The sequence below is a fragment of the Perognathus longimembris genome, chromosome 20 (genome assembly GCF_023159225.1).
Source record: "Perognathus longimembris pacificus isolate PPM17 chromosome 20, ASM2315922v1, whole genome shotgun sequence".
NCBI lineage: Eukaryota > Metazoa > Chordata > Mammalia > Rodentia > Heteromyidae > Perognathus > Perognathus longimembris.
In genome coordinates this window covers 20,434,315-20,452,146 of record NC_063180.1, presented here as the reverse complement: position 1 = coordinate 20,452,146, position 17,832 = coordinate 20,434,315, and the positions used below count along the sequence as shown (strand labels likewise).

The window sequence follows — 17,832 nt, the reverse complement described above, 5'->3', positions numbered from 1 at the left end:
TACCGCTAAGCCAATTCCCATTCCCCCACTTCCAGTTTTTGAGTAGTTAACTGGAGATAAGAATCTCACAGGGACTTTTCTACCCAGGCTGGCTTTGAACTGTGATGCTCAGATCTCAGACTCCTGAGTAGCTAGGATTGTAGGTCTGAGCCACCAGGGCTCAGTGTAATTTTTTTTTTTTTTGGTCCTGGGCTTGAATGCCACCTGCCACTTTTTCTGAATAGTTTTTTGGAGTAAAAGTCTCACAGACTTTCCTGTCCTGACTGGCTTCAAACTATGATGCTCAGATCTCAGCCTCCTGAGTAGCTAGAATTACAGGCGTAAGCCACCAGTACCTGGCTGTGACTTTTATTTTATTTAATTTTTGTCATTTGTGGAGTTTGAACTCTGGGCCGAGGCGCTGTCCCTGAGCTCTTCAGCTCAAGGCTGGTGCTCTATCACTTGAGCTACAGCACCACTTAGGTGATGTTCTGGTGGTTGATTGGAGATAAGAGTCTCAAGGGGGGCTGGGGATATGGCCTAGTGGCAAAAGTGCTTGTCTCATATACATGAAGCCCTGGGTTCCATTCCCCAGCACGACTTATATAGAAAATGGCCAGAAGTGGCGCTGTGGCTCAAGTGGCAGAGTGCTAGCCTTGAGCAAAAAGAAGCCAGGGACAGTGCTCAGGCCCTGAGTCCAAAGCCCAGGACTGGCAAAAAAACAAAAACAAGAGTCTCAAGGACTTTTCCTGCCAGGCTGGCTTTGAGCCATGATCTTCAGGTCTCAGCCTCTGAAACAGCTAGGATTACAGGCATGAGCCACTAGTGCCTGGCCTATGATTTATTTTCTTGAGACAGGGACTCTTTATGCAGCTCAGGCTCCAGTTTGCCATCATACTACTTCAGCCCCGGAGGGCTATGACTTACTATAGGTGTGTACTACCACAGGTCATCTGTAATCCTGTTAAAAAAAATGTACTACTTCTTACTGTACGGTGTCCAATTATCACAAATAACTTGCCCAGGGCCTTGTGGGATAAAGAAATTGAAGGTACAAAAGAAGCAGATTGGAAATTTTTATTTATTTTGCATGTCAGTACTGGGGCTTGACACTATGCCCTGGGTGCTGTCCCTTAGCCTTTTTAGCTCCAGGATGGTGCTCTGAAACCACATTTCCCCTTCCAGCTTTCTTGTGGTTAATTGGAGATAAGAGCCACACAGCTTCCTCTGCCCAGGGTGACTGTGAGCATAGATGCTCCGATCTCACCTTTCTGAGTAGCTAGGGTTACAGGTGTGAGCCACGGGCACCTGACAGCATGGAGAACCTATGCATGTCCCAGGTCTGGCTGGGAGAGCCAGCAGATTTGGGTTTTAGTCTGATAGTCTTGTTTTGTAAAACCATGCACCCTGCCAGACAGTGGTGGCTCACGCCAGTCATCCTAGCTACTCAGGAGGCTGAGATCTGAGGATCGCTGTTCAAAGCCAGCCCCGCAGGAAAGTCTGTGAAACATATCTCCAATTAACCATCAGAAAACCAGAAGTGGCGCTGTGGCTCCAGTGGTAGAGTGCTAGCCTTGAGCTGAAGAGCTCAGGCCCGGAGTTCAAGCCCCACAGCCAACAACGACAAAACAACCCTGCACCCTAAATCCCAGATTTCTCCCATGAACAAAAGAACCAACAAATGTGGTGGTGCATGCCTGCAATCGCTGTCTAAAAAAAAAAAAAGAACCAGGCAGTCTCCTGGGAAGGCTTCCTGGCTTTTTCCAGCCATTAAGTATGCCCTGCTGCCTCCTGGGCTGGTCTGGGTAGGCAGGCAAGACCAGGAAGGAAGCCCAAGGGTGGAATTTTGCTCCCCCCTCATTGCATGCCCGTGGAGGGGGTATACTTCAGGTTGAGCACTGCCTCTTCATGGCAGATGACTGGGTGGGTCCCGCGCCTGCAGAGCCAACTTCCTGTGTTGACAAGTTTTGGAGGTGGCACTTTACTCAAGAGCCAGAGCCGCCAAAGGTTTCCTGAGCCGCTTAGAGGGGAAGCTCTCCCAGGTATTTTACCTGCCTGGCCACCTGCAGCCACAGCAGCCCCACCCCTGCCCGCAGGCCTGGCCAATCAGAGCACTTGATCCCGCCAGCCACTGGCTTTGGTTCAGATATACCTGAAGGTCTGAAGGTCATCAGCCCTTGTATTTCAGTTAGTGGATCTAATAATTCTTCAATTTTCATCTACATCAATGTGTGTGTGTGTGTGTGTGTGTGTGTGTGTGTGCCCTCTTGGAGCTTGAACTTAGGGCCTGGGCACTGTTCTTGACCTCTTTTGCTCAAGGATGGCACTCTACCACTTGAACCACAGCTCCACTTCGGGGGTTTTGCTTGTTAATTGGAGATAAGTCTCATGGACTGCCTGGACTAGCTTAATGCCATGACCCTTAAAGCTCAGCCTCCGGAATAGCTATGATTACAGGTATGAACCACCAGCTCCCAGATTAGGCTTGCTTCTGGGGTGAGACCTCAATAATTTGAGGTCTTTTCTGCCGGGCTGGCCTGGCAATGTGGTCTCTCAGATCTCTGCCTCCTTAGTGGCTTGGATTGCAGGCAGGAGCCACTGAACCCAATTTGCCATTTCTTTCTTTTTTTTGTTGGTCATGGGACTCTTTTGACTTAAGGATCTCACTTTGGGCCACAGCTCCACTTCTGCTTTTTTGAGTGGCTCATTGGAGATAAGAGTCTCACAGACTTCCCAGTACCTGGGCTGGCTTCGAACTGTGATCCTCAGACCTCAGCCTCCTAAGTAGCTAGGATTGCAGGCGTGAGCCACAGGGATCTGGCTCCCCACATCTTTTTGCTTGTGTCTTTCTCCAGGGCTCTTTCTTGAAGCTTCCCCCCCACCCTCTACTCCTCTCCCTCACTGATACCCTGTGTCTCTCCATTCCTCTCCCAAATCCCCCAATCCCTCTTCCTGGGGGACTGGACCTCAGGAAGTCGGGTTGGGTGCCTCTTCGCTTGGCCCCAAGCTTTCGGCAGCATTCCTCCAGCCGGCCTGGCTTCCCCAGGGACTCCTGGCCTCGCAGCGCAGGCAGCGTCATGACCAGTGCAGTGACGAGTGCTCAGCGCCCCACTCCTGCCTCGGCTCCCCAGGTAGGGCACCCCCCCCCCACTAGAACTGCTGGGACTTCTCAAGGGGACTGCTCCCCCCTCATTCCCAGGTGAGCACTGGCCATTGGTCCCCAAGGCCTCAGATCCCTGGTAGCTCTCTCTCCCAGCCTTGGCTAGCTGAGTCACCTCTGGGTGTCTCTCCTCTCTCTCCACTCTCCTCTCATTTCTCCATGACATCATACTTCTCCAGGAACAGCTGCAGGGAGGGACAATCACCTGGGTGCCTTCCCTTCCCGCCCCCACCCTCCATCCCAGGCGACTCTGGTCATGTGACAGGTGGCATTTATTGGGGTCTCCAGTGTTCACATATAATGGGGGTGGGGGGAGGTCCAGTGTCAGACTATGCAGCAGGACAGAGATGGGGGTCAGGTTGGGGAGGACTGGAGAGAGAGGCAGAGGTAAAAATAGCCGGGCAGGCCCCGACCCTCGGGGCCTCGGGCCGGCCGAGCGCTGGCGGGTGCTGGGCTGGTGTCCAGCAGCTATTCTGGGCCTGGGAGACTCACACACACACCCTCCCCCTGGAGGAAGGCCCCCCCCAGCCTCACCGCCCGCCCCAGGCAGGGGCCATGGCGGCTGGGCTGGCCACTGGGCCATGGAGGAAGGAAGGGAGGGCCTGGCAGGCAGGAGAAGGAAGGGGGCGGAGGCCGCGGGCCGTGTCCCCCATGCCCAAGGCGTTAGGTCCAGTGATGGCTTCTGGTGGTGGTGGGGGTGTGTGGGCTCAGCACTGGGGAGAGAGAAGACAACTCAGCTCCCACCCCTGAGGCTGCCCCAGGGCCCAGCCTGCTCCCCATCATCCGGGCACTCGACTCCCAACTCACCTCATCTCCGAAGCCCCCACTGCCACTCCGCGTGCCCCCGGAGGCGCCTCCAATGAGGAGACCTGTGTGTTCTGGCCGCTCGGATCCTGAGTGGCTCAGCTCCGGCTCCCCGGGGGGCCTAGGGAAGGGGGGGGGAATGGGGACATCCTCACCCCTAAGAAGGATCTGGGAGAGCTGGGGATATGGCCTAGTGGCAAGAGTGCTCGCCTCCTATACATGAAGCCCCAATTCCCCAGCACCACATATATAGAAAAGCCCAGAAGTGGCGCTGTGGCTCACTAGGTAGAGTGCTAGTCTTGAGCAAAAAGATGCCAGGGACAGTGCAGTGCTCAGGCCCTGAGTTCAAGCCCCAGGACTGGCCAAAAAAAAAAGGATCTGGGAGGCTGGTGAAGGCTCAGATAAGATCAAGCCAGAGGCTGTAGCACATGCCTGTAAGTCCGGGTACTCAGGAGGCAGTGATAAAGGATGGAGAATTCTAATGGACTGGGGCACAGTTAGGGAGACCCCCCCGCCCCCCACGTCTAAAACAGAAGTGCTAGGGCTGTGGCTTAAGTAGAAGCATGCTGCCTTGTCAGCACAAGGCCCTGCGCACCACCCCAGCTCCCCCCCAAACACAAACTCCTGGAAAGGAGAGAGGTGGGGGCAGACCTGAGGGTTCCAGTGCTAGGTGGGTGGGCAGAGGGTGGGGTGGGGGGGAGTCAAGGTGGGTGGGTTTAAAGGGGAGGGTATGGAGTAGGGGGCTAGGGGTGGTCGGGGAGAGGCGGGCAGAGAGGTGGAGATGAGGCTGAAGGGAGAGGGTATGTGGCTGGGCTGGGGGCTGAGAGGAGTTAGGAGGAGGTTGGGGTGACCCGGGGTCTGCAGCCACTCACGGTGCCCCCTTCTCCGCCCGCCGGCAGCAGCCGGGACGACCTTTGCGTCTCATGCAGTAGAAAGCAGCCACGACCAGGAGCAAGAGGCCCACGCTGACTGCCACGGCCATCACTGCCACACCGGCCTGGGCCATCTGGGGGGCCACTGCGAACACAGGACAGGGGGTGGGCTCAGCCTGCCAGTCCCGGCATGCCAGCACCCCACCCCCGACTCCCCAGAAGGGGGTGACTCACCCGTCCCAAAGTGGAAGATGTGGCTGGCTTTGCCGTGGACATTGGAAGCCTCACAGGTGACGCCCTCGCGGCCTAGGGTGCCGGTCACCTTCAGGGTCAGGATGCTGCTCACCCAGCCCGTGTCCCCGATGGGCTCTGCCGGCTGCGGAGACCTGGGTGAGGCCTAGCCCTTGTGCGGCAGGGCAGGGGCCCAGGGGGCAGGGGACAGGCCACAGGAGGGCTGGTGCCCCGAGAGTGTGGGGAGACACAGTGCTGGGATGGGCGAGGGGCCGCATGCAGGGGGTGTCTGGGGGGGGTCCCTTACGGTGCCTCCCTGCTGGCTCCAGGTGAGTGTAGGCTCCGGGTAGCCGCGGGCGGAGCAGGCCAGCCGCACCTCATCCCCTTCCGTCCAGCCATCTTTGGGCTTCGGCTCCATCTCCAGGGGTTTTAACTCAGGTGACCCTGTGCAAAGAAGGGGATCCCAGAAAAAGTGAGCAGGAGGCCCACTGGCTAGAGAAGAGGGAGGGGAAGGAAGAAGCCAGGCACTGGTGGCTCACGCCTGTCATCCTAGCTACTCAGGAGGCTGAGATCTGAGGGTCGAAGTTCAAAGCCTGCCTGGGCAGGAAAGTTCATGAGACTCTTATCTCCAATGAATCACCAGAAAACCAGAAGTGGTGCTGTCACTCAAGTGGCAGAGTGCTACCTAGCCTTGAGCCAAAATAGCTCAGGGATAGGGATAGAGTCCAGGCCCTGAGTTCAAGTCCCAGGACACCTAGCTCCCTCCTACCCACCCCCCCCCACCCAAAGAGAGAGAAGAGAGAGAGGGCAGTGCCATTGTCCCCAGCCAAGCCGTCCCGGGTCCCACACCTTGGACGAGCAGCCTGAAGCTCCGCGTGCGGCTGAGGAGGGGGACGGTTGGGGTGGAGGCCTCACACAGGTAGGTGCCCGCGGAGTCGAAGGTGACATCGCTGAGCAAGAGTGTGGGGCCATCCGCCAGGGGAACAGAATCCTGCAGAGGGGAGAGGAGACAGGCGGGGCTGTGAGGGGGTGAAGGGGGCCAGGCAGAGGGCCAGAGACGTGGGGTTCCGTGGCCCTCCTTACCTTGGTCCAGCGGAGGGTGGGTTCGGGCAGGCCATGAGCAGAGCAATGGATGGGAGTGAGGCTGCTGTTGAGAAACACAGGGAGCTGCTCCTCCACACTCAGCTCCAGGGGGTCCAGGTCTGTAGGGGGTTTGGGAGGGGGAGGAGGAAATGACAGCATGTCACCTTTCCGGGAAAGCCCCCACCCCAGCCAGGGACTCTACAGGATAGTCTGGGAACTTCCTCCTCCTCCATTCACCACAGCCTGAAGCTCTCAAGTCTAGGAATCAAAGCCCAAGTCCACTTCCCACTCAGGCTGCCGGCAGGGCCCCAGGCTTCATTGTGCCGGCTGGGGATGGTTCCCACGGCCTCCCCTAGGCTAAAAGCAAGTGATCCCCTTGGAAGCCTCCGCACCAGGCCTCCACCAAATTCTTGTTCAAGCTCAAACTTTTGCCTCCTTCCCATTAACCCACATCACTGTATTAAGACTTTAAAACTAGGCATCAGTGGCTCATGCCTGTCACCCTAGCTACTCAAGAGGCTGAGATCTGAGGATCACGGTTCAAAGCCAGCCTGGGCAGGAAAGTCACGAGACTTTCACCTCCAATGAAACACTCAAAAGCCAGAAGTGGAGCTGTGGCTCAAAGTGGTGGAGCGCTAGCCTTGAGCAAAAAAGCTCCGGAACAGGGCCCGGGTGAGTTCAAGCCCCAAGATTGACCCCACCCCCCAAAAATTATGAAGGATGACATTGTCCAAAAAGAAATGTACTCTTTCCCTGACTCATGTAAGTGTGACCCCTCTGTAAATCACCTTTATAACAACAACAACAACAACAAACTTTATGAAGCTGGGACCAGACCACGGGCAGTGGTAGCTCCCACCTATATTCCCAGCTGTGTGAGAGAGAGAAGTAAGAGAGGATCACAGTCTGAGACCAGCCCTGAGCAAAAGATGGAAACCCTATATGAAGCAAACAGGGCAGGAAGTGTGACTCTACAAGGTAGAAAGACTGCTGACCAAACACAAAGCTGAATTCAAACCCCACAAGTGCCAGCAAAATCTTCACCTGCTCTACCCACACATGCCAGGCTCAGGCCTGTCATCCCAGCTACTCAGGAGGCTGAGATCTGAGGATCGTGGTTCAAAGCCAGCACGGGCAGGAAAGTCCATGAGACTCTTATCTCCAATGAACCACCAGAAAACCAGAAGTGGCGCTGCGGCTCAAGTGGTAGTGGGCTAGCCTTGAGCTGAAGAACTCAGGGACAGCACCTAGGCTGAATTCAAGCCCCATGACCGACAAAAACAAAACAAAACAACAACAAAAGGAGCCTCCTTCCTTTCCCTCCATCTCTGATCTGACCTCCTCCTCACTCCTGACCCTGCTCCCTACCTGAGGATTGAACTCAGGGCTTCTTGCTTGATATGCACCTGCAAAGCCAGGTGGGGCCACGTCCACACAGAGCCATGCCCACTTTGTGGTCACATTCCCTCCCCCCATCCCTACTCCTTGATTCTCCCTCTCTCCATCTTCCAATGAAGAGTCTTCTCAAAGCAAATGCCCATCTGCCTAAAATCTTCCCATGGCTCCCCAGTAATTCTTGATACCACAGCCAAATTCCCTGCCTGACACAGCCTATAAGATGCTGCCTGCCTGGCCTCTTCTGACCACCATCTTCTGCTCCTTTTCTCACTTGGCTTCACAGAAGGGCTCTTGCTAGTTTTAAATTTCTTCAGTGTACCAAGCCCTGATCTGCCTCAGGTCCTTGTAACATGCTTTATCCTCCAATAGAGCCATACCTCCAACCCCAAAAGGATTTCTTATTGCTTCCTTCTTTCTTTCCTTCTCTTTCTTTGTCTATCTTATTTCCTTCCCTCCCTCCCTTCCCTCCTTCCTCTACATTCTATCCCTAGAAGAATGATGAGATTAGAGATATGGCAATGGACTCTCACTGAGAAAAAAGTTTTGAGCAAAAATGCAATACATTTTCCAATTACCTTGATCTATAGGAACCAAGACCTTGAAAGATCCAGAGCAGTTTTGTTGGTGTAAGATTTTGTACTATGAAACTGACTCCTTGTGAATTTAGTTGTTTTTTTAGTAAACTGTTAACAGAATTGAGTTGTTTTTTTCTTAAATGCATTGCTTACACTGCTGTGTTTAGCTCGGCATTTCTGTTTTTTTCATTTTTATTTTTTGGTGGTTTGTTTTGTCAGTTGTGGGACTTGAACTCAGGGCCTGGGCACTGTCCCTGAGCGCTTTTGCTCAAGGCTAGGGCTCTAGCACTTGAAGCCACAACTCCATTTCCAATTTTCTGGTGGTTAACAGGAGATAAGAGTCTCACAGACTTTCCTGCCTGGGCTGACTTCAAACTGTGGTCCTCAGATTTCAGCCTCCTGAGTAGCTAAGATGACAGGCATTAGTCACTGGTACCTTTGGCTAGGTACTGTTTTGTTTCTTGTTTTTTTTTTTTTGCCAGTCCTGGGCTTGGACTCAGGGTCTGAGCACTGTCCCTGGCTTCTTTTTGCTCAAGGCTAGCACTCTGCCACTTGAGCCACAGCGCCACTTCTGTCATTTTCCAAATATGTGGTGCTGGGGAATTGAAGCTAGGGCTTCATGTAGATGAGCAAGCACTCTTGCCACTAGGCCATATCCCCAGCCCTGGTACTGGAGTTTGAACTCAGGGTTTGCTAGGCAAGCCCTTTTCCACTTGAGCCACGCCTCCAGCCTTTGGGTTTTCACCCCGTTTCTGACTCTTTTCTTGCGGCCTCCCTGCCCCGCCCACCCCCATACCGCTGAAGGACAGATTCCCCAGCTGTTGCACAGGCTGACAGCTGGCAGATGCAGCTGTCCGGCCTCTTTGGGAATGGCCTCAGCTGCGGGGAGCCCATCACCCTGTCAGCACACAGCCTCCTCCCTTGTCCCAACTGGGGACAATGGTGAAAGGCCAGCCTCGTGTCCCAGTGCCCTGGTGGCCGACCCAGGCCTTCTTCAGACCAGGCACATCTCCGCCCTGCCCACTCTCATCTCCCAACAGACATGGAGCCCACGTGATGCCCTGCAGACTCTGCCACTAGTCCCTTAGCCAGGGAGGAGACCGCCTTACTGCTTGTCTTATCCCTGCCTGCTGGCCTGCCCCTCAATCTTATCAGAGACCCGAGTCTGCCAGCGTGTGCCTGCTGACTGCTTTACTGTGGCAGGGAGGCTGTACTGTCTGCTTCACAGGGGTGTCCCCACCATCAGCCCAGGGATTCTCCCCTCAAGAAAGGGAGGGGGGTGTCTAGTGAATACCAAAGAGCAACAGGGCCTCTTCGTGAACACTGCTTAGAAAGTGAGATCTAGCCTGAGCTTGGTGGCTCACCCCTGTAATCCCAGCTACTCAGGAAGCTAAGATCTAAAAATCTTAGGAGCCAGCCTGGGCAAAAAAAAAAAAAAAAAAGTTTGTGAGTCTGTCATCTCTAGTTAATCAGCAAAAAAGGCAGAAGCAGAACTGTGGTTCAGGTGCTAGAGCACCAGACTTGAGTGGAAAAAGCCAAGCAAGAGGAAGAGGCCCTGGGTTCAAATTCCAGAACCACCAAAAAATGAAAAAGAAAGGAAGGATGAATGGACAGACGGACTGGAATCCAACTGGCCTTATATACATGGTTGAGTCTGGGCATGGTGATGCACAAGTATAATCCCAGCTACTTGGGAAACAGAAGCAGGAAGATGAAGAGTTTAAGGCTAGCAGGTGCCATTGGCTCATGCCTGTAATCCTAGCTACTCAAGAGATGGAGATCAGGGGATTTCAGTTTGAGCCCAGGCAGGAAAGTCTGTGAGACTCTTATCTCCGATGAACCACCAAAAAGCTGAAAGTAGAACTGCAGCTCAAGTGGTACAGCACTAGCCTTAAGCAAAAAAAGCTCAGGGACAGTGCACAGGTCGTGAGAGCATGCCCCAGGCCCTGAGCACACGTACACACACACACACACACACACACACACACACACACACACACACACAGAGTTCAAGACTACTCTGAGCAAAGTTATCAAGACCCTGCTTCAAAAGCAAAATTGTTTAAATGACTAGTGCTGTGATTCTTGTCTAGCAAGCTGGAGGCCCTAGGTTCCATCCCCAGTACTGCAAAAAGAAACTAACAAATGAGGGCTGGGGATATGGCCTAGTGGCAAGAGCGCTTGCCTCATATACATGAAGCCCTGGGTTCAATTCCCCAGCACCACATATATATAGAAAATGGCCAGAAGTGGCGCTGTGGCTCAAGTGGCAGCGTGCTAGCCTTGAGCAAAAAGAAGCCAGGGACAGTGCTCAGGCCCTGAGTCCAAGCCCCAGGACTGGCAAAAAAAAAAAAAAAAGAAAAGAAAAGAAACTAACAAATGAAACAAAATAGAGAGTCCAGAAGATGAGAACTTAACCTAACAATCAGGGAAGGAGATGTGTGTGTGTGTGTGTGTGTGTGTGTGTGTGTGTATGTGTGTGTGTGAAAGAGAGAGGACACACAGCTTTTACTTCAGGAAGGGTCTTCACTAATGATGAAGCTGGGCAGATGGGCCTTGAAGGCTGAGGACAGGATTCTAGGTTTCTCCCTCCTTCACTTATGCTAGGGAGCCATAGCTGGGTTTATGCAGGTGACAGCATCATGAGATTGCTCTCTGGTGGTCTCTGTGTGTGTGTGTGTGTGTGTGTGTATGTGTGTATGTGTGTGAGAGAGAGACAGTCCTGGGGCTGGCACTCTACCACTTGAGCCACACCTCCATTTCTGTTTTGGTTCTTTATGTAGTTCATTGGCGATAAGTCCCTGTTTGGCTTCAAACCTTGATCCTCAGATCTCAGCCTCCTGAGTAGCTAGGATGACAGGCATGAGCAGCGGCGCCCGGCTGTCCGGTGTGTCTTGTGTGGCGGCATAGAGTGCGGGAGGCAGGAGTGGGATTGGGTGGGTGGGTGAGGGGACAGCCAGTGCCCAGGGCCCTGACCTCCCCTGGGTTCTCACATGCCACGCGCAGCTCCAAGGTCTTGGCTAACTGGACTTCGTCAGCAGCATCATAGTCTTCCACACGGCAGCCGTAAACCCCACTTTGGTCCCGACGCACCGCCTTCAGGGTCAAGTTCCCCTCCAGGCTGACATTGACATTATGCTCCTCATTGTTCTGTGTGACCAGAGACCAGAAACCAAGGCTCAGGAACTGGCCGCTAGGTCAGGGGACAGGGGCCAAAGCCCTGTCAGGCCTGGGGTCAGGGCTCATCCAAGCTGCATATATGCTTAGCCACAACTCTCCCCATCTGAGGGGAGGGAGGGTTAGAGGTCAGAGGTCCTTCTAGGTTAGGGGTGGTGGGGTTGGGGGTGGGGTAGCTCAAGTGGACGAGTGCTGAGTGCTTGCCTGGCATGCACCAGGCCCGGGGTTCCATCTCCACTACCGCAAAGTAAAATAGATAAATAAATCATAGGCTGGTGCAGGTTAGAATGTCATAGAATGTTAGGGGCCAGGGACTCTGAAGGTGGGGACCAAAGGGGTAGGTAGGGCTGGGGGGTTACCTGAATGCGGAAAAATGTGTACTCTGGGCTGGGGCTGCCATCCCCCTGGCAGAGCAGGTGGACAGAGTCGCCCTCGCGGACCCAGCCCTCGGTGGTGGATGGGCTGCCCAGCCAGAACTGCACGTGCTCCGTGGGGTCTGCAGAAAGGTCCAAAAATGGCAAGTGTCATCAGCGCATGCGCACAGATATGGGCCCACGTGCGCATGCGCAGCAGGTGGGTGCCAAGACTGAGCTCAGGAGCCAGGTCAAGCCCTGCCCCAAAGGGCACAGGTTTTAAGTCTCAGGTTCACTTTTTTTTTTTTTGCTTGCCAGTCCCTGGGCACTGCCCCTGAAATCCTTTTTCAGTACTAAATTTTTTTGCTTGTTCTCTTTGAGATAGAGTCTTGCTTTCTGACGAGGTCTGACCTGCCTATGTTAGGCTTCTAGGTAGCTAGGATGACAGGCATGAGCCACCATCTCTAGCTCTTTGAATTCGGGTCCCAGCTTCCCCAACTCCCAAATAGCTAGGATAACAGGGCTGGAGATACCTAGCTTTCCTATCTCCCCTCACCCCTGTCTTTCTCAGCTTCTGTCACTTGAGCTATACCTCCAGTCTGACATTTTGCTGTTTTTGCTTTTTTAAGGATGAAATCTCAAAGACTATTCTGCTCAGGCTGCCCTCTAAATTCAACCCTTTAGACCTCAGCCTCCTGAGTAGCTAGGATTACAAGGGTGAGCTACCACTCCTTGACTTGGCCAACCTTCCCTCCCTCCCTCCCTCCCTCCTCACCTCCTTCCTTTCCTTTCCTCCCTCTCTTCTTCTCTCCCATCTCTGTTTTTGAGACAGAGGATCTCAACTATGTAGTCCAGACTGGTGTGGAACTTGTGATCCTCCTGTGTCACCTTGGGCTCCCATTGGAGGTCAGAGGCCAGCAGGTAGCCACCAACATGATTTGAGCAAAGTGGGGTACAGGGACAGTAAAGAGTGTGAGGCCAAGGGTGGGTCTGGTGTGTGTGTATGTGTGTGTGTGTGTGTGTGTGTGAGAGAGAGAGAGAGAGAGAGAGAGAGAGGCACTCACAGTGCAAGGTGAGGTGGAAGGCAGGGCTGTCCAGGCGACCATGTTGGCCCGAAGGGAGGCTGTACTGAGCAGCACAGTGGAAGCTGGCATTACGGTCCTTCTTGTGCAGCCGTAGGTAGAGGGTGCTGGAGAGGGACAGCAGGCCAGAGGCTTCCCGGACTGTGCGGCTGGTCATATACCTATCTGCGAGAGAGGCACCAGGCGGTCACCAATCCCTGGTGCCGCCGCCTGCACAGGCCTGGCCTGGCGCCGTCCACGATCACTCACCCTGGTTCATCTCCATGGGCACTTTCAAGTGCTGCCCGTCCCGATACCACGAGATCTGAGGGGCTGGGTTGCCATTGCGGCTGGTGCAAGTAGCAATCTGGGGCAGACACAGGCATGGCCTTGAATTTGGGGCCGGGACTCTGAAGTCCGTTCCCCTCTTCCCTCAAGTCCAGGCATTTGGGTCAGATCTCCCAGGGCAGCACAGTGTCCTGGACTCAAGGTTAGCCCCCAAAGTCAACTTACCTCCTGGGCTGACTCATCCATCACTGACAACGTCCCTTTGTTGGGGGCCACCTCAGTGGCCTCTGGTTTTGCTGTGGGGAAGGGAGATGAAGTTCAATTCGGGGCTCTTTCCTTGGCCCATGGCTACCTGCCCGGGTGGTCCCAGGAGACTCACCAAACACACGGAGGCTTGCGGTGGCTTCTGCAGTGCCGGCCGCCCCCGCCTTCACCACACACCCATAGTCCCGCTCATCGCCCACCTTGACCTTAGCCAGCACCAGGCGCCCCTGAGAATCCAGCTGGTATGGGGGGCTGCGGCTCCCAGGATCATCTACAGAACCCTGGAGCTTGGAGTTCCGGTACTCGGCGGAGGCCAGGCGGCGGCGGGCCCCGGAGCGATCAGTCTGCAGATGGACACAGGGAGGCTCTGAATTCAGGGGCCCACCCCCCTCAGCCCCCACTTCCCTCGGCTGTGCCTTTCCTCTAGGTGCCCCACCCCTCTGGCTGTTCCTCCTGCTAGCTCGCCTCCCTGTCCCTGTCCCTGCCTGCCCCCAGCCCCTCCCAAGGTCCTACTCATTCTCCATTTCCTCCTCCCTCCTGGCCTCTCTGGCTTTCTGGGTCTCCTCTTCACAGTGCCCAGACATCTGGGGTCATGCAGCCTCCTAGCCCTTCACTGGGCTTCAACTGCCCAACTTCACTGCTGATTCTTGGGGTCCTGTGTACCGTGTGAATCTGGGCAGCCCCAATACACCCTGAACCCCCACTACCTACCTCCCTGCTGTCTCCCTCCCTCTCCCAAACCCAGCCTGAAGCACTTACAAGGAACCATTCCAGCACGTACTGGTTGGGATTCCCCAAGACCTCGCAGTCCAGGGTGACTGGCTCCCCCTGCATAGCCTCCACCAAAGAGGGCACAGACAGGTGCACCTCTGCCTGTACACCTGCGGAGCAGCGCGCCAGGTCAGTCCATGGCCACTCACCCTCCACCCCAGCTGCCTCACTCAGACCCCAGCCTCCTCCCTCAGACCCCAGAATCCAGATTCCAGCCTCCTCCCTCACACCCCAGGATCCAGACCCCAGACTCCTCCCTCACACCCCAGGATCCAGACCCAGCCTCCTCCCTCACACCCCAGAATCCAGACCCCAGCCTCCTCCCTCACACCCCAGGATCCAGACCCCAGACTCCTCCCTCACACCCCAGGATCCAGACCCAGCCTCCTCCCTCACACCCCAGAATCCAGACCCCAGCCTCCTCCCTCACACCCCAGAATCCAGACCCCAGCTTCCTCCCTCAAACCCCAGAATCCAGGCCCAGCTTCCTCCCTCAGACCCCAGAATCCAGACCCCTGCCTCTTCCCTCACACCCCAGGATCCAGACCCAGCCTCCTCCCTCACACCCCAGAATCCAGACCCCAGCCTCCTCCCTCACACCCCAGGATCCATACCCAGCCTCCTTCCTCACACCCCAGAATCCAGACCCAGCTTCCTCCCTCACACCTCAGCCTCCTCCCTCACACCCCAGAATCCAGACCCCAGCCTCCTCCCTCACACCCCAGAATCCAGACCCCAGCCTCCTCCCTTAGACCCCAGGATCCAGGCCCCAGCCTCCTTCCTCAGACCCTGGGATCCAGAACCCAGCCTCCTCCCTCAGGTTCAGCTCCTTGCTCTTTCCATCTCTCACCTCTGGTCTTTGGGCAGAGGGGGCTCCTCATCCCCGCACTCCCCTGTAAAGCTAAGGCTCTCCTGTGTCAGCACTCCTGGTGGCACAGGACCTTGGTGGTCTTTACTCAGTGCTTCGGAATAAAACTGTGTCTACTATCCTAGCTTTTCCCACTACAACAAACGCCCCCTAAGGGCAGGGCTAAGCCTGGCTCATCCATTGCCTCCAGCACCTGCGCAGGGCTGGCCCAGAGACTTTGGTCTCCGCAAGAGGGGGTCTCCCTGGCTCTCTCCAGCTCTGTGAAGATCCCTGAATCTCGGTGCTTCCCTTGATCTGCCCTGGGCTCCGAGGGTTTTTGTGTTCTCTCATGCATGGGGGGTTGGGGGGGGGGTCTGCGGCTGGGCCTGGAGGATGGGTGTGTGGGGGCGGTGAGGGGGGACAGGGCTGGGCAGGTTTCAGGAATGTGGGAGGGCCAGGCTGGCTGAGACCTGCCCAGCTTGGCGCCAGAGCCCCCTACCCGCCCCTTGGCTCTCCAACCATTTTAATGGAAGAGCAGAGAAGGTAAGGTGAGTCACCCCAGCATGGAATATGGGTGAGGTCAGAATCTTGGGCCCTGGGGGCATAGGAGGCTGAGTCTGGGACTGCTAGGAGGGTCCTGGCACACTGCGCACTTCTTGCTGGGAAAGCACCCTCCAGGCTGGCATCTTGGCAGGGCTTCCAGCTCTGAGAACTGCCCAGCCTGGCCCGGGCTTACCCCTGGGGACCCACTATTCACCGTGCTTGTTTAGGGGCCTGAATTCCCAAGCATGCTCACCTCTGGCCCCAGCCGGCCCCAAGGGAGCAGATGTGGGGCCAGGCTGGTTCCCCCTGGCTTAGTCTGAGCTGCAGGCAGCCAGGGCGGGCCGTCGGATGTCCCCAGGCAGCCCTTCAGGCCACCGCGCAGGTGTGTGGATTTAGCCCAGGGCCCATAGGAAAGTGGGGGTGGGGGGCGGTCACTTTTGTTCTAAGGACTCACAGCCAGGGTTGGAGCTCTGGGGCCTTTCTGGGCCGGGAGACTTCTTTCTGGGCAAGCCCTCAAACGACATGAATGGCTGATTTGGACACAGGGTCCCCCAAAGTTACTAGAGAGGGTGGGAGGGGACAGCCTTCTTCGGGGTTTGTTTTTCACTCCAGCAAGTGGAGGGTCACGACTCGAGTCCCATGGCCCAGATTTCAGGGACCCCAGAAAACAAGGGAGTGGGAGGCCTAGATTTCTGGGGAAGGAGTTGATCGCCGTGTCCTCGTGTCGCCGCCTTCTTCTCCCCGGGGGTCCCCCAGATTTTGTACCCCGGAGCGGTGGTGTTTAGTCCTTGTTTCCTTCCCCAGGGCTCCCCAGCCCCTCCCTGCTCTCACCCCGCGTCCCTACCTGGGTGCACCGCCAGCAGGAGCGCGAGCCACAGCAGCCGCGGGGCCCCGCGCGCCCCGATCCCCGCGTCCGGGGGCTCCATGTTCGCGGCTGCGGCGGCGGCAAGTGAGCCTGGGGTGAGGCTCGGTGGCGGCGGGGCCCGGCGGGGGAGGCCACGCCCTCCGACCACGCCCACCAATCACACCCCGCTTCTCAGCCCGGCCACGCCCACCATGTCCCGGGCCACGCCCACTCCGCCCTGCAGTCTGGGCACCCGGCCAGGACCTCCCACTGCCCCGAGCGGACCCCGCGCGCGCACGCGCCTCGGCTCTGCCCACCCTGCTGGGGGAGGGGGCCGGGGCCTTGCCCAACCCTCCTAGCTGGAGTCCTGAGCTTTTCCCCCCTCCCTTTGGGACCTGAGGCCTTAAAAGACCCTCCACCCCCTTACCCCTGTGACCAATTGTGTGTGTGCCAGTTTAGGGATTTGAACTCATGGCCTGGGTGCTGTCACCGAGCTTCTTTCTCTCTCATTCTCTCTCTCTCTCTCTCTCTCTCTCTCTCTGTCTCGTCTGGCACTCTACCACTTGAGTCACAGCTTTCACTTTTGGTGGTTCATTGGTGAGAAGAGTCTGGGCTGGACCTGAGTAGGTAGGATGACAGGTAGTGTACCTGGCTCTGTGAGGATTGGAACCACCTGACCTCAGGTAAGGTCAGAGGCCAGTGCCGTGCTGGCCTCTCCTACTGTGATTTGTCATCCCCAGCATTACCAATGTCTCCTCTGACCCCAAGCAGCTTCTTTCTCCTTGGCTGCACCTCCCTCACATCTGACCCTCAGTGGCCTGGAACGAAACCACTTCTTATCTGAAATTGTCTTCCATTCCCAGTTCCACCTATAGGCCTCTGCGATGATGGGTTGGGATGTGGGGTGCCCTCTCCTCTCTCTCTCTCTTTCTCTCTCTCTGAAAGGCCCTATCTCCACCCTTCCCACCCCCCCAGCCCAGGGAATCCCAGGAATGTCACCCTCACCCCTCCTTTCTCCTTTCTCCCCCCTTCATTCCTTTGGCAGGCCGAGGCAGGTGAGGGGAGGAGGGGGTGGAGGCCAGGGCCCCTGGGAAGGTGGTAGAAAGAAAAGGAGGAGCCTGGCCACGTGTGGCTAGGGGTCACAGGTCAGGCCATGGGGGAGTGGGGGTGTCACTAATCAGAAAGCTCAAGGCTTTGCACAAACCAGGTCAGAGTGTGTGTGGTGGGGTGGGTGGGAGGGGTGGCACTTGGTGTCTTGATCTAGGACATGTGTGGGGGGGGAACTGTTATACCTCTGACCAGCCAGGGGGGGGGCCTCCTATAGTATCCCAGAAAGCTTGGCAAAGCCACTTTGTTCATTGGTGGCACAGGACAGCAATCGGGTGTTAGCCATATTTATTTCCTCCTTCAAAACGGGCTCCTTCAGGTTCTCTCTGCCCCAGCCCCCTGGGCCCCCCATCCTGCACACTGTGGGGTGCCCATTGGAATGGCCCTGTCTTAGCCCCTGTAAGGGGGCTAGGGTGTCTTGTTTTGTTTCTTTTTGGTGCCTATGCTGGGGCTTGAACTCAGGACCTTGTCTCTA

The 17,832-nt window shown here is 56.1% G+C and overlaps 2 protein-coding genes across 2 annotated transcripts; both read right to left on the bottom strand.

Annotated features, from left to right (window-relative positions):
• Nucleotides 1–2,688: 2,688 nt before the first annotated feature.
• On the bottom strand, nucleotides 2,689–3,722 carry LOC125368076. The gene is made up of 2 exons (XM_048368931.1): nucleotides 2,888–3,722; nucleotides 2,689–2,836 (listed from the first exon to the last, which is right to left on the bottom strand). Exons 1-2 carry the CDS (start codon nucleotides 3,720–3,722, stop codon nucleotides 2,760–2,762), a joined length of 912 nt encoding a protein of 303 aa, XP_048224888.1. The 3' UTR covers nucleotides 2,689–2,759.
• Nucleotides 3,394–16,397, bottom strand: Bcam (basal cell adhesion molecule (Lutheran blood group)). Its single transcript, XM_048368926.1, has 15 exons — nucleotides 16,251–16,397; nucleotides 14,005–14,126; nucleotides 13,361–13,589; nucleotides 13,207–13,277; nucleotides 12,964–13,060; nucleotides 12,697–12,879; nucleotides 11,639–11,775; nucleotides 11,096–11,252; nucleotides 6,130–6,248; nucleotides 5,896–6,037; nucleotides 5,354–5,490; nucleotides 5,050–5,191; nucleotides 4,816–4,960; nucleotides 3,947–4,064; nucleotides 3,394–3,852 (listed from the first exon to the last, which is right to left on the bottom strand). Exons 1-15 carry the CDS (start codon nucleotides 16,330–16,332, stop codon nucleotides 3,847–3,849), a joined length of 1,887 nt encoding a protein of 628 aa, XP_048224883.1. The 5' UTR covers nucleotides 16,333–16,397; the 3' UTR covers nucleotides 3,394–3,846.
• Between the last annotated feature and the right edge of the window lie 1,435 nt (nucleotides 16,398–17,832).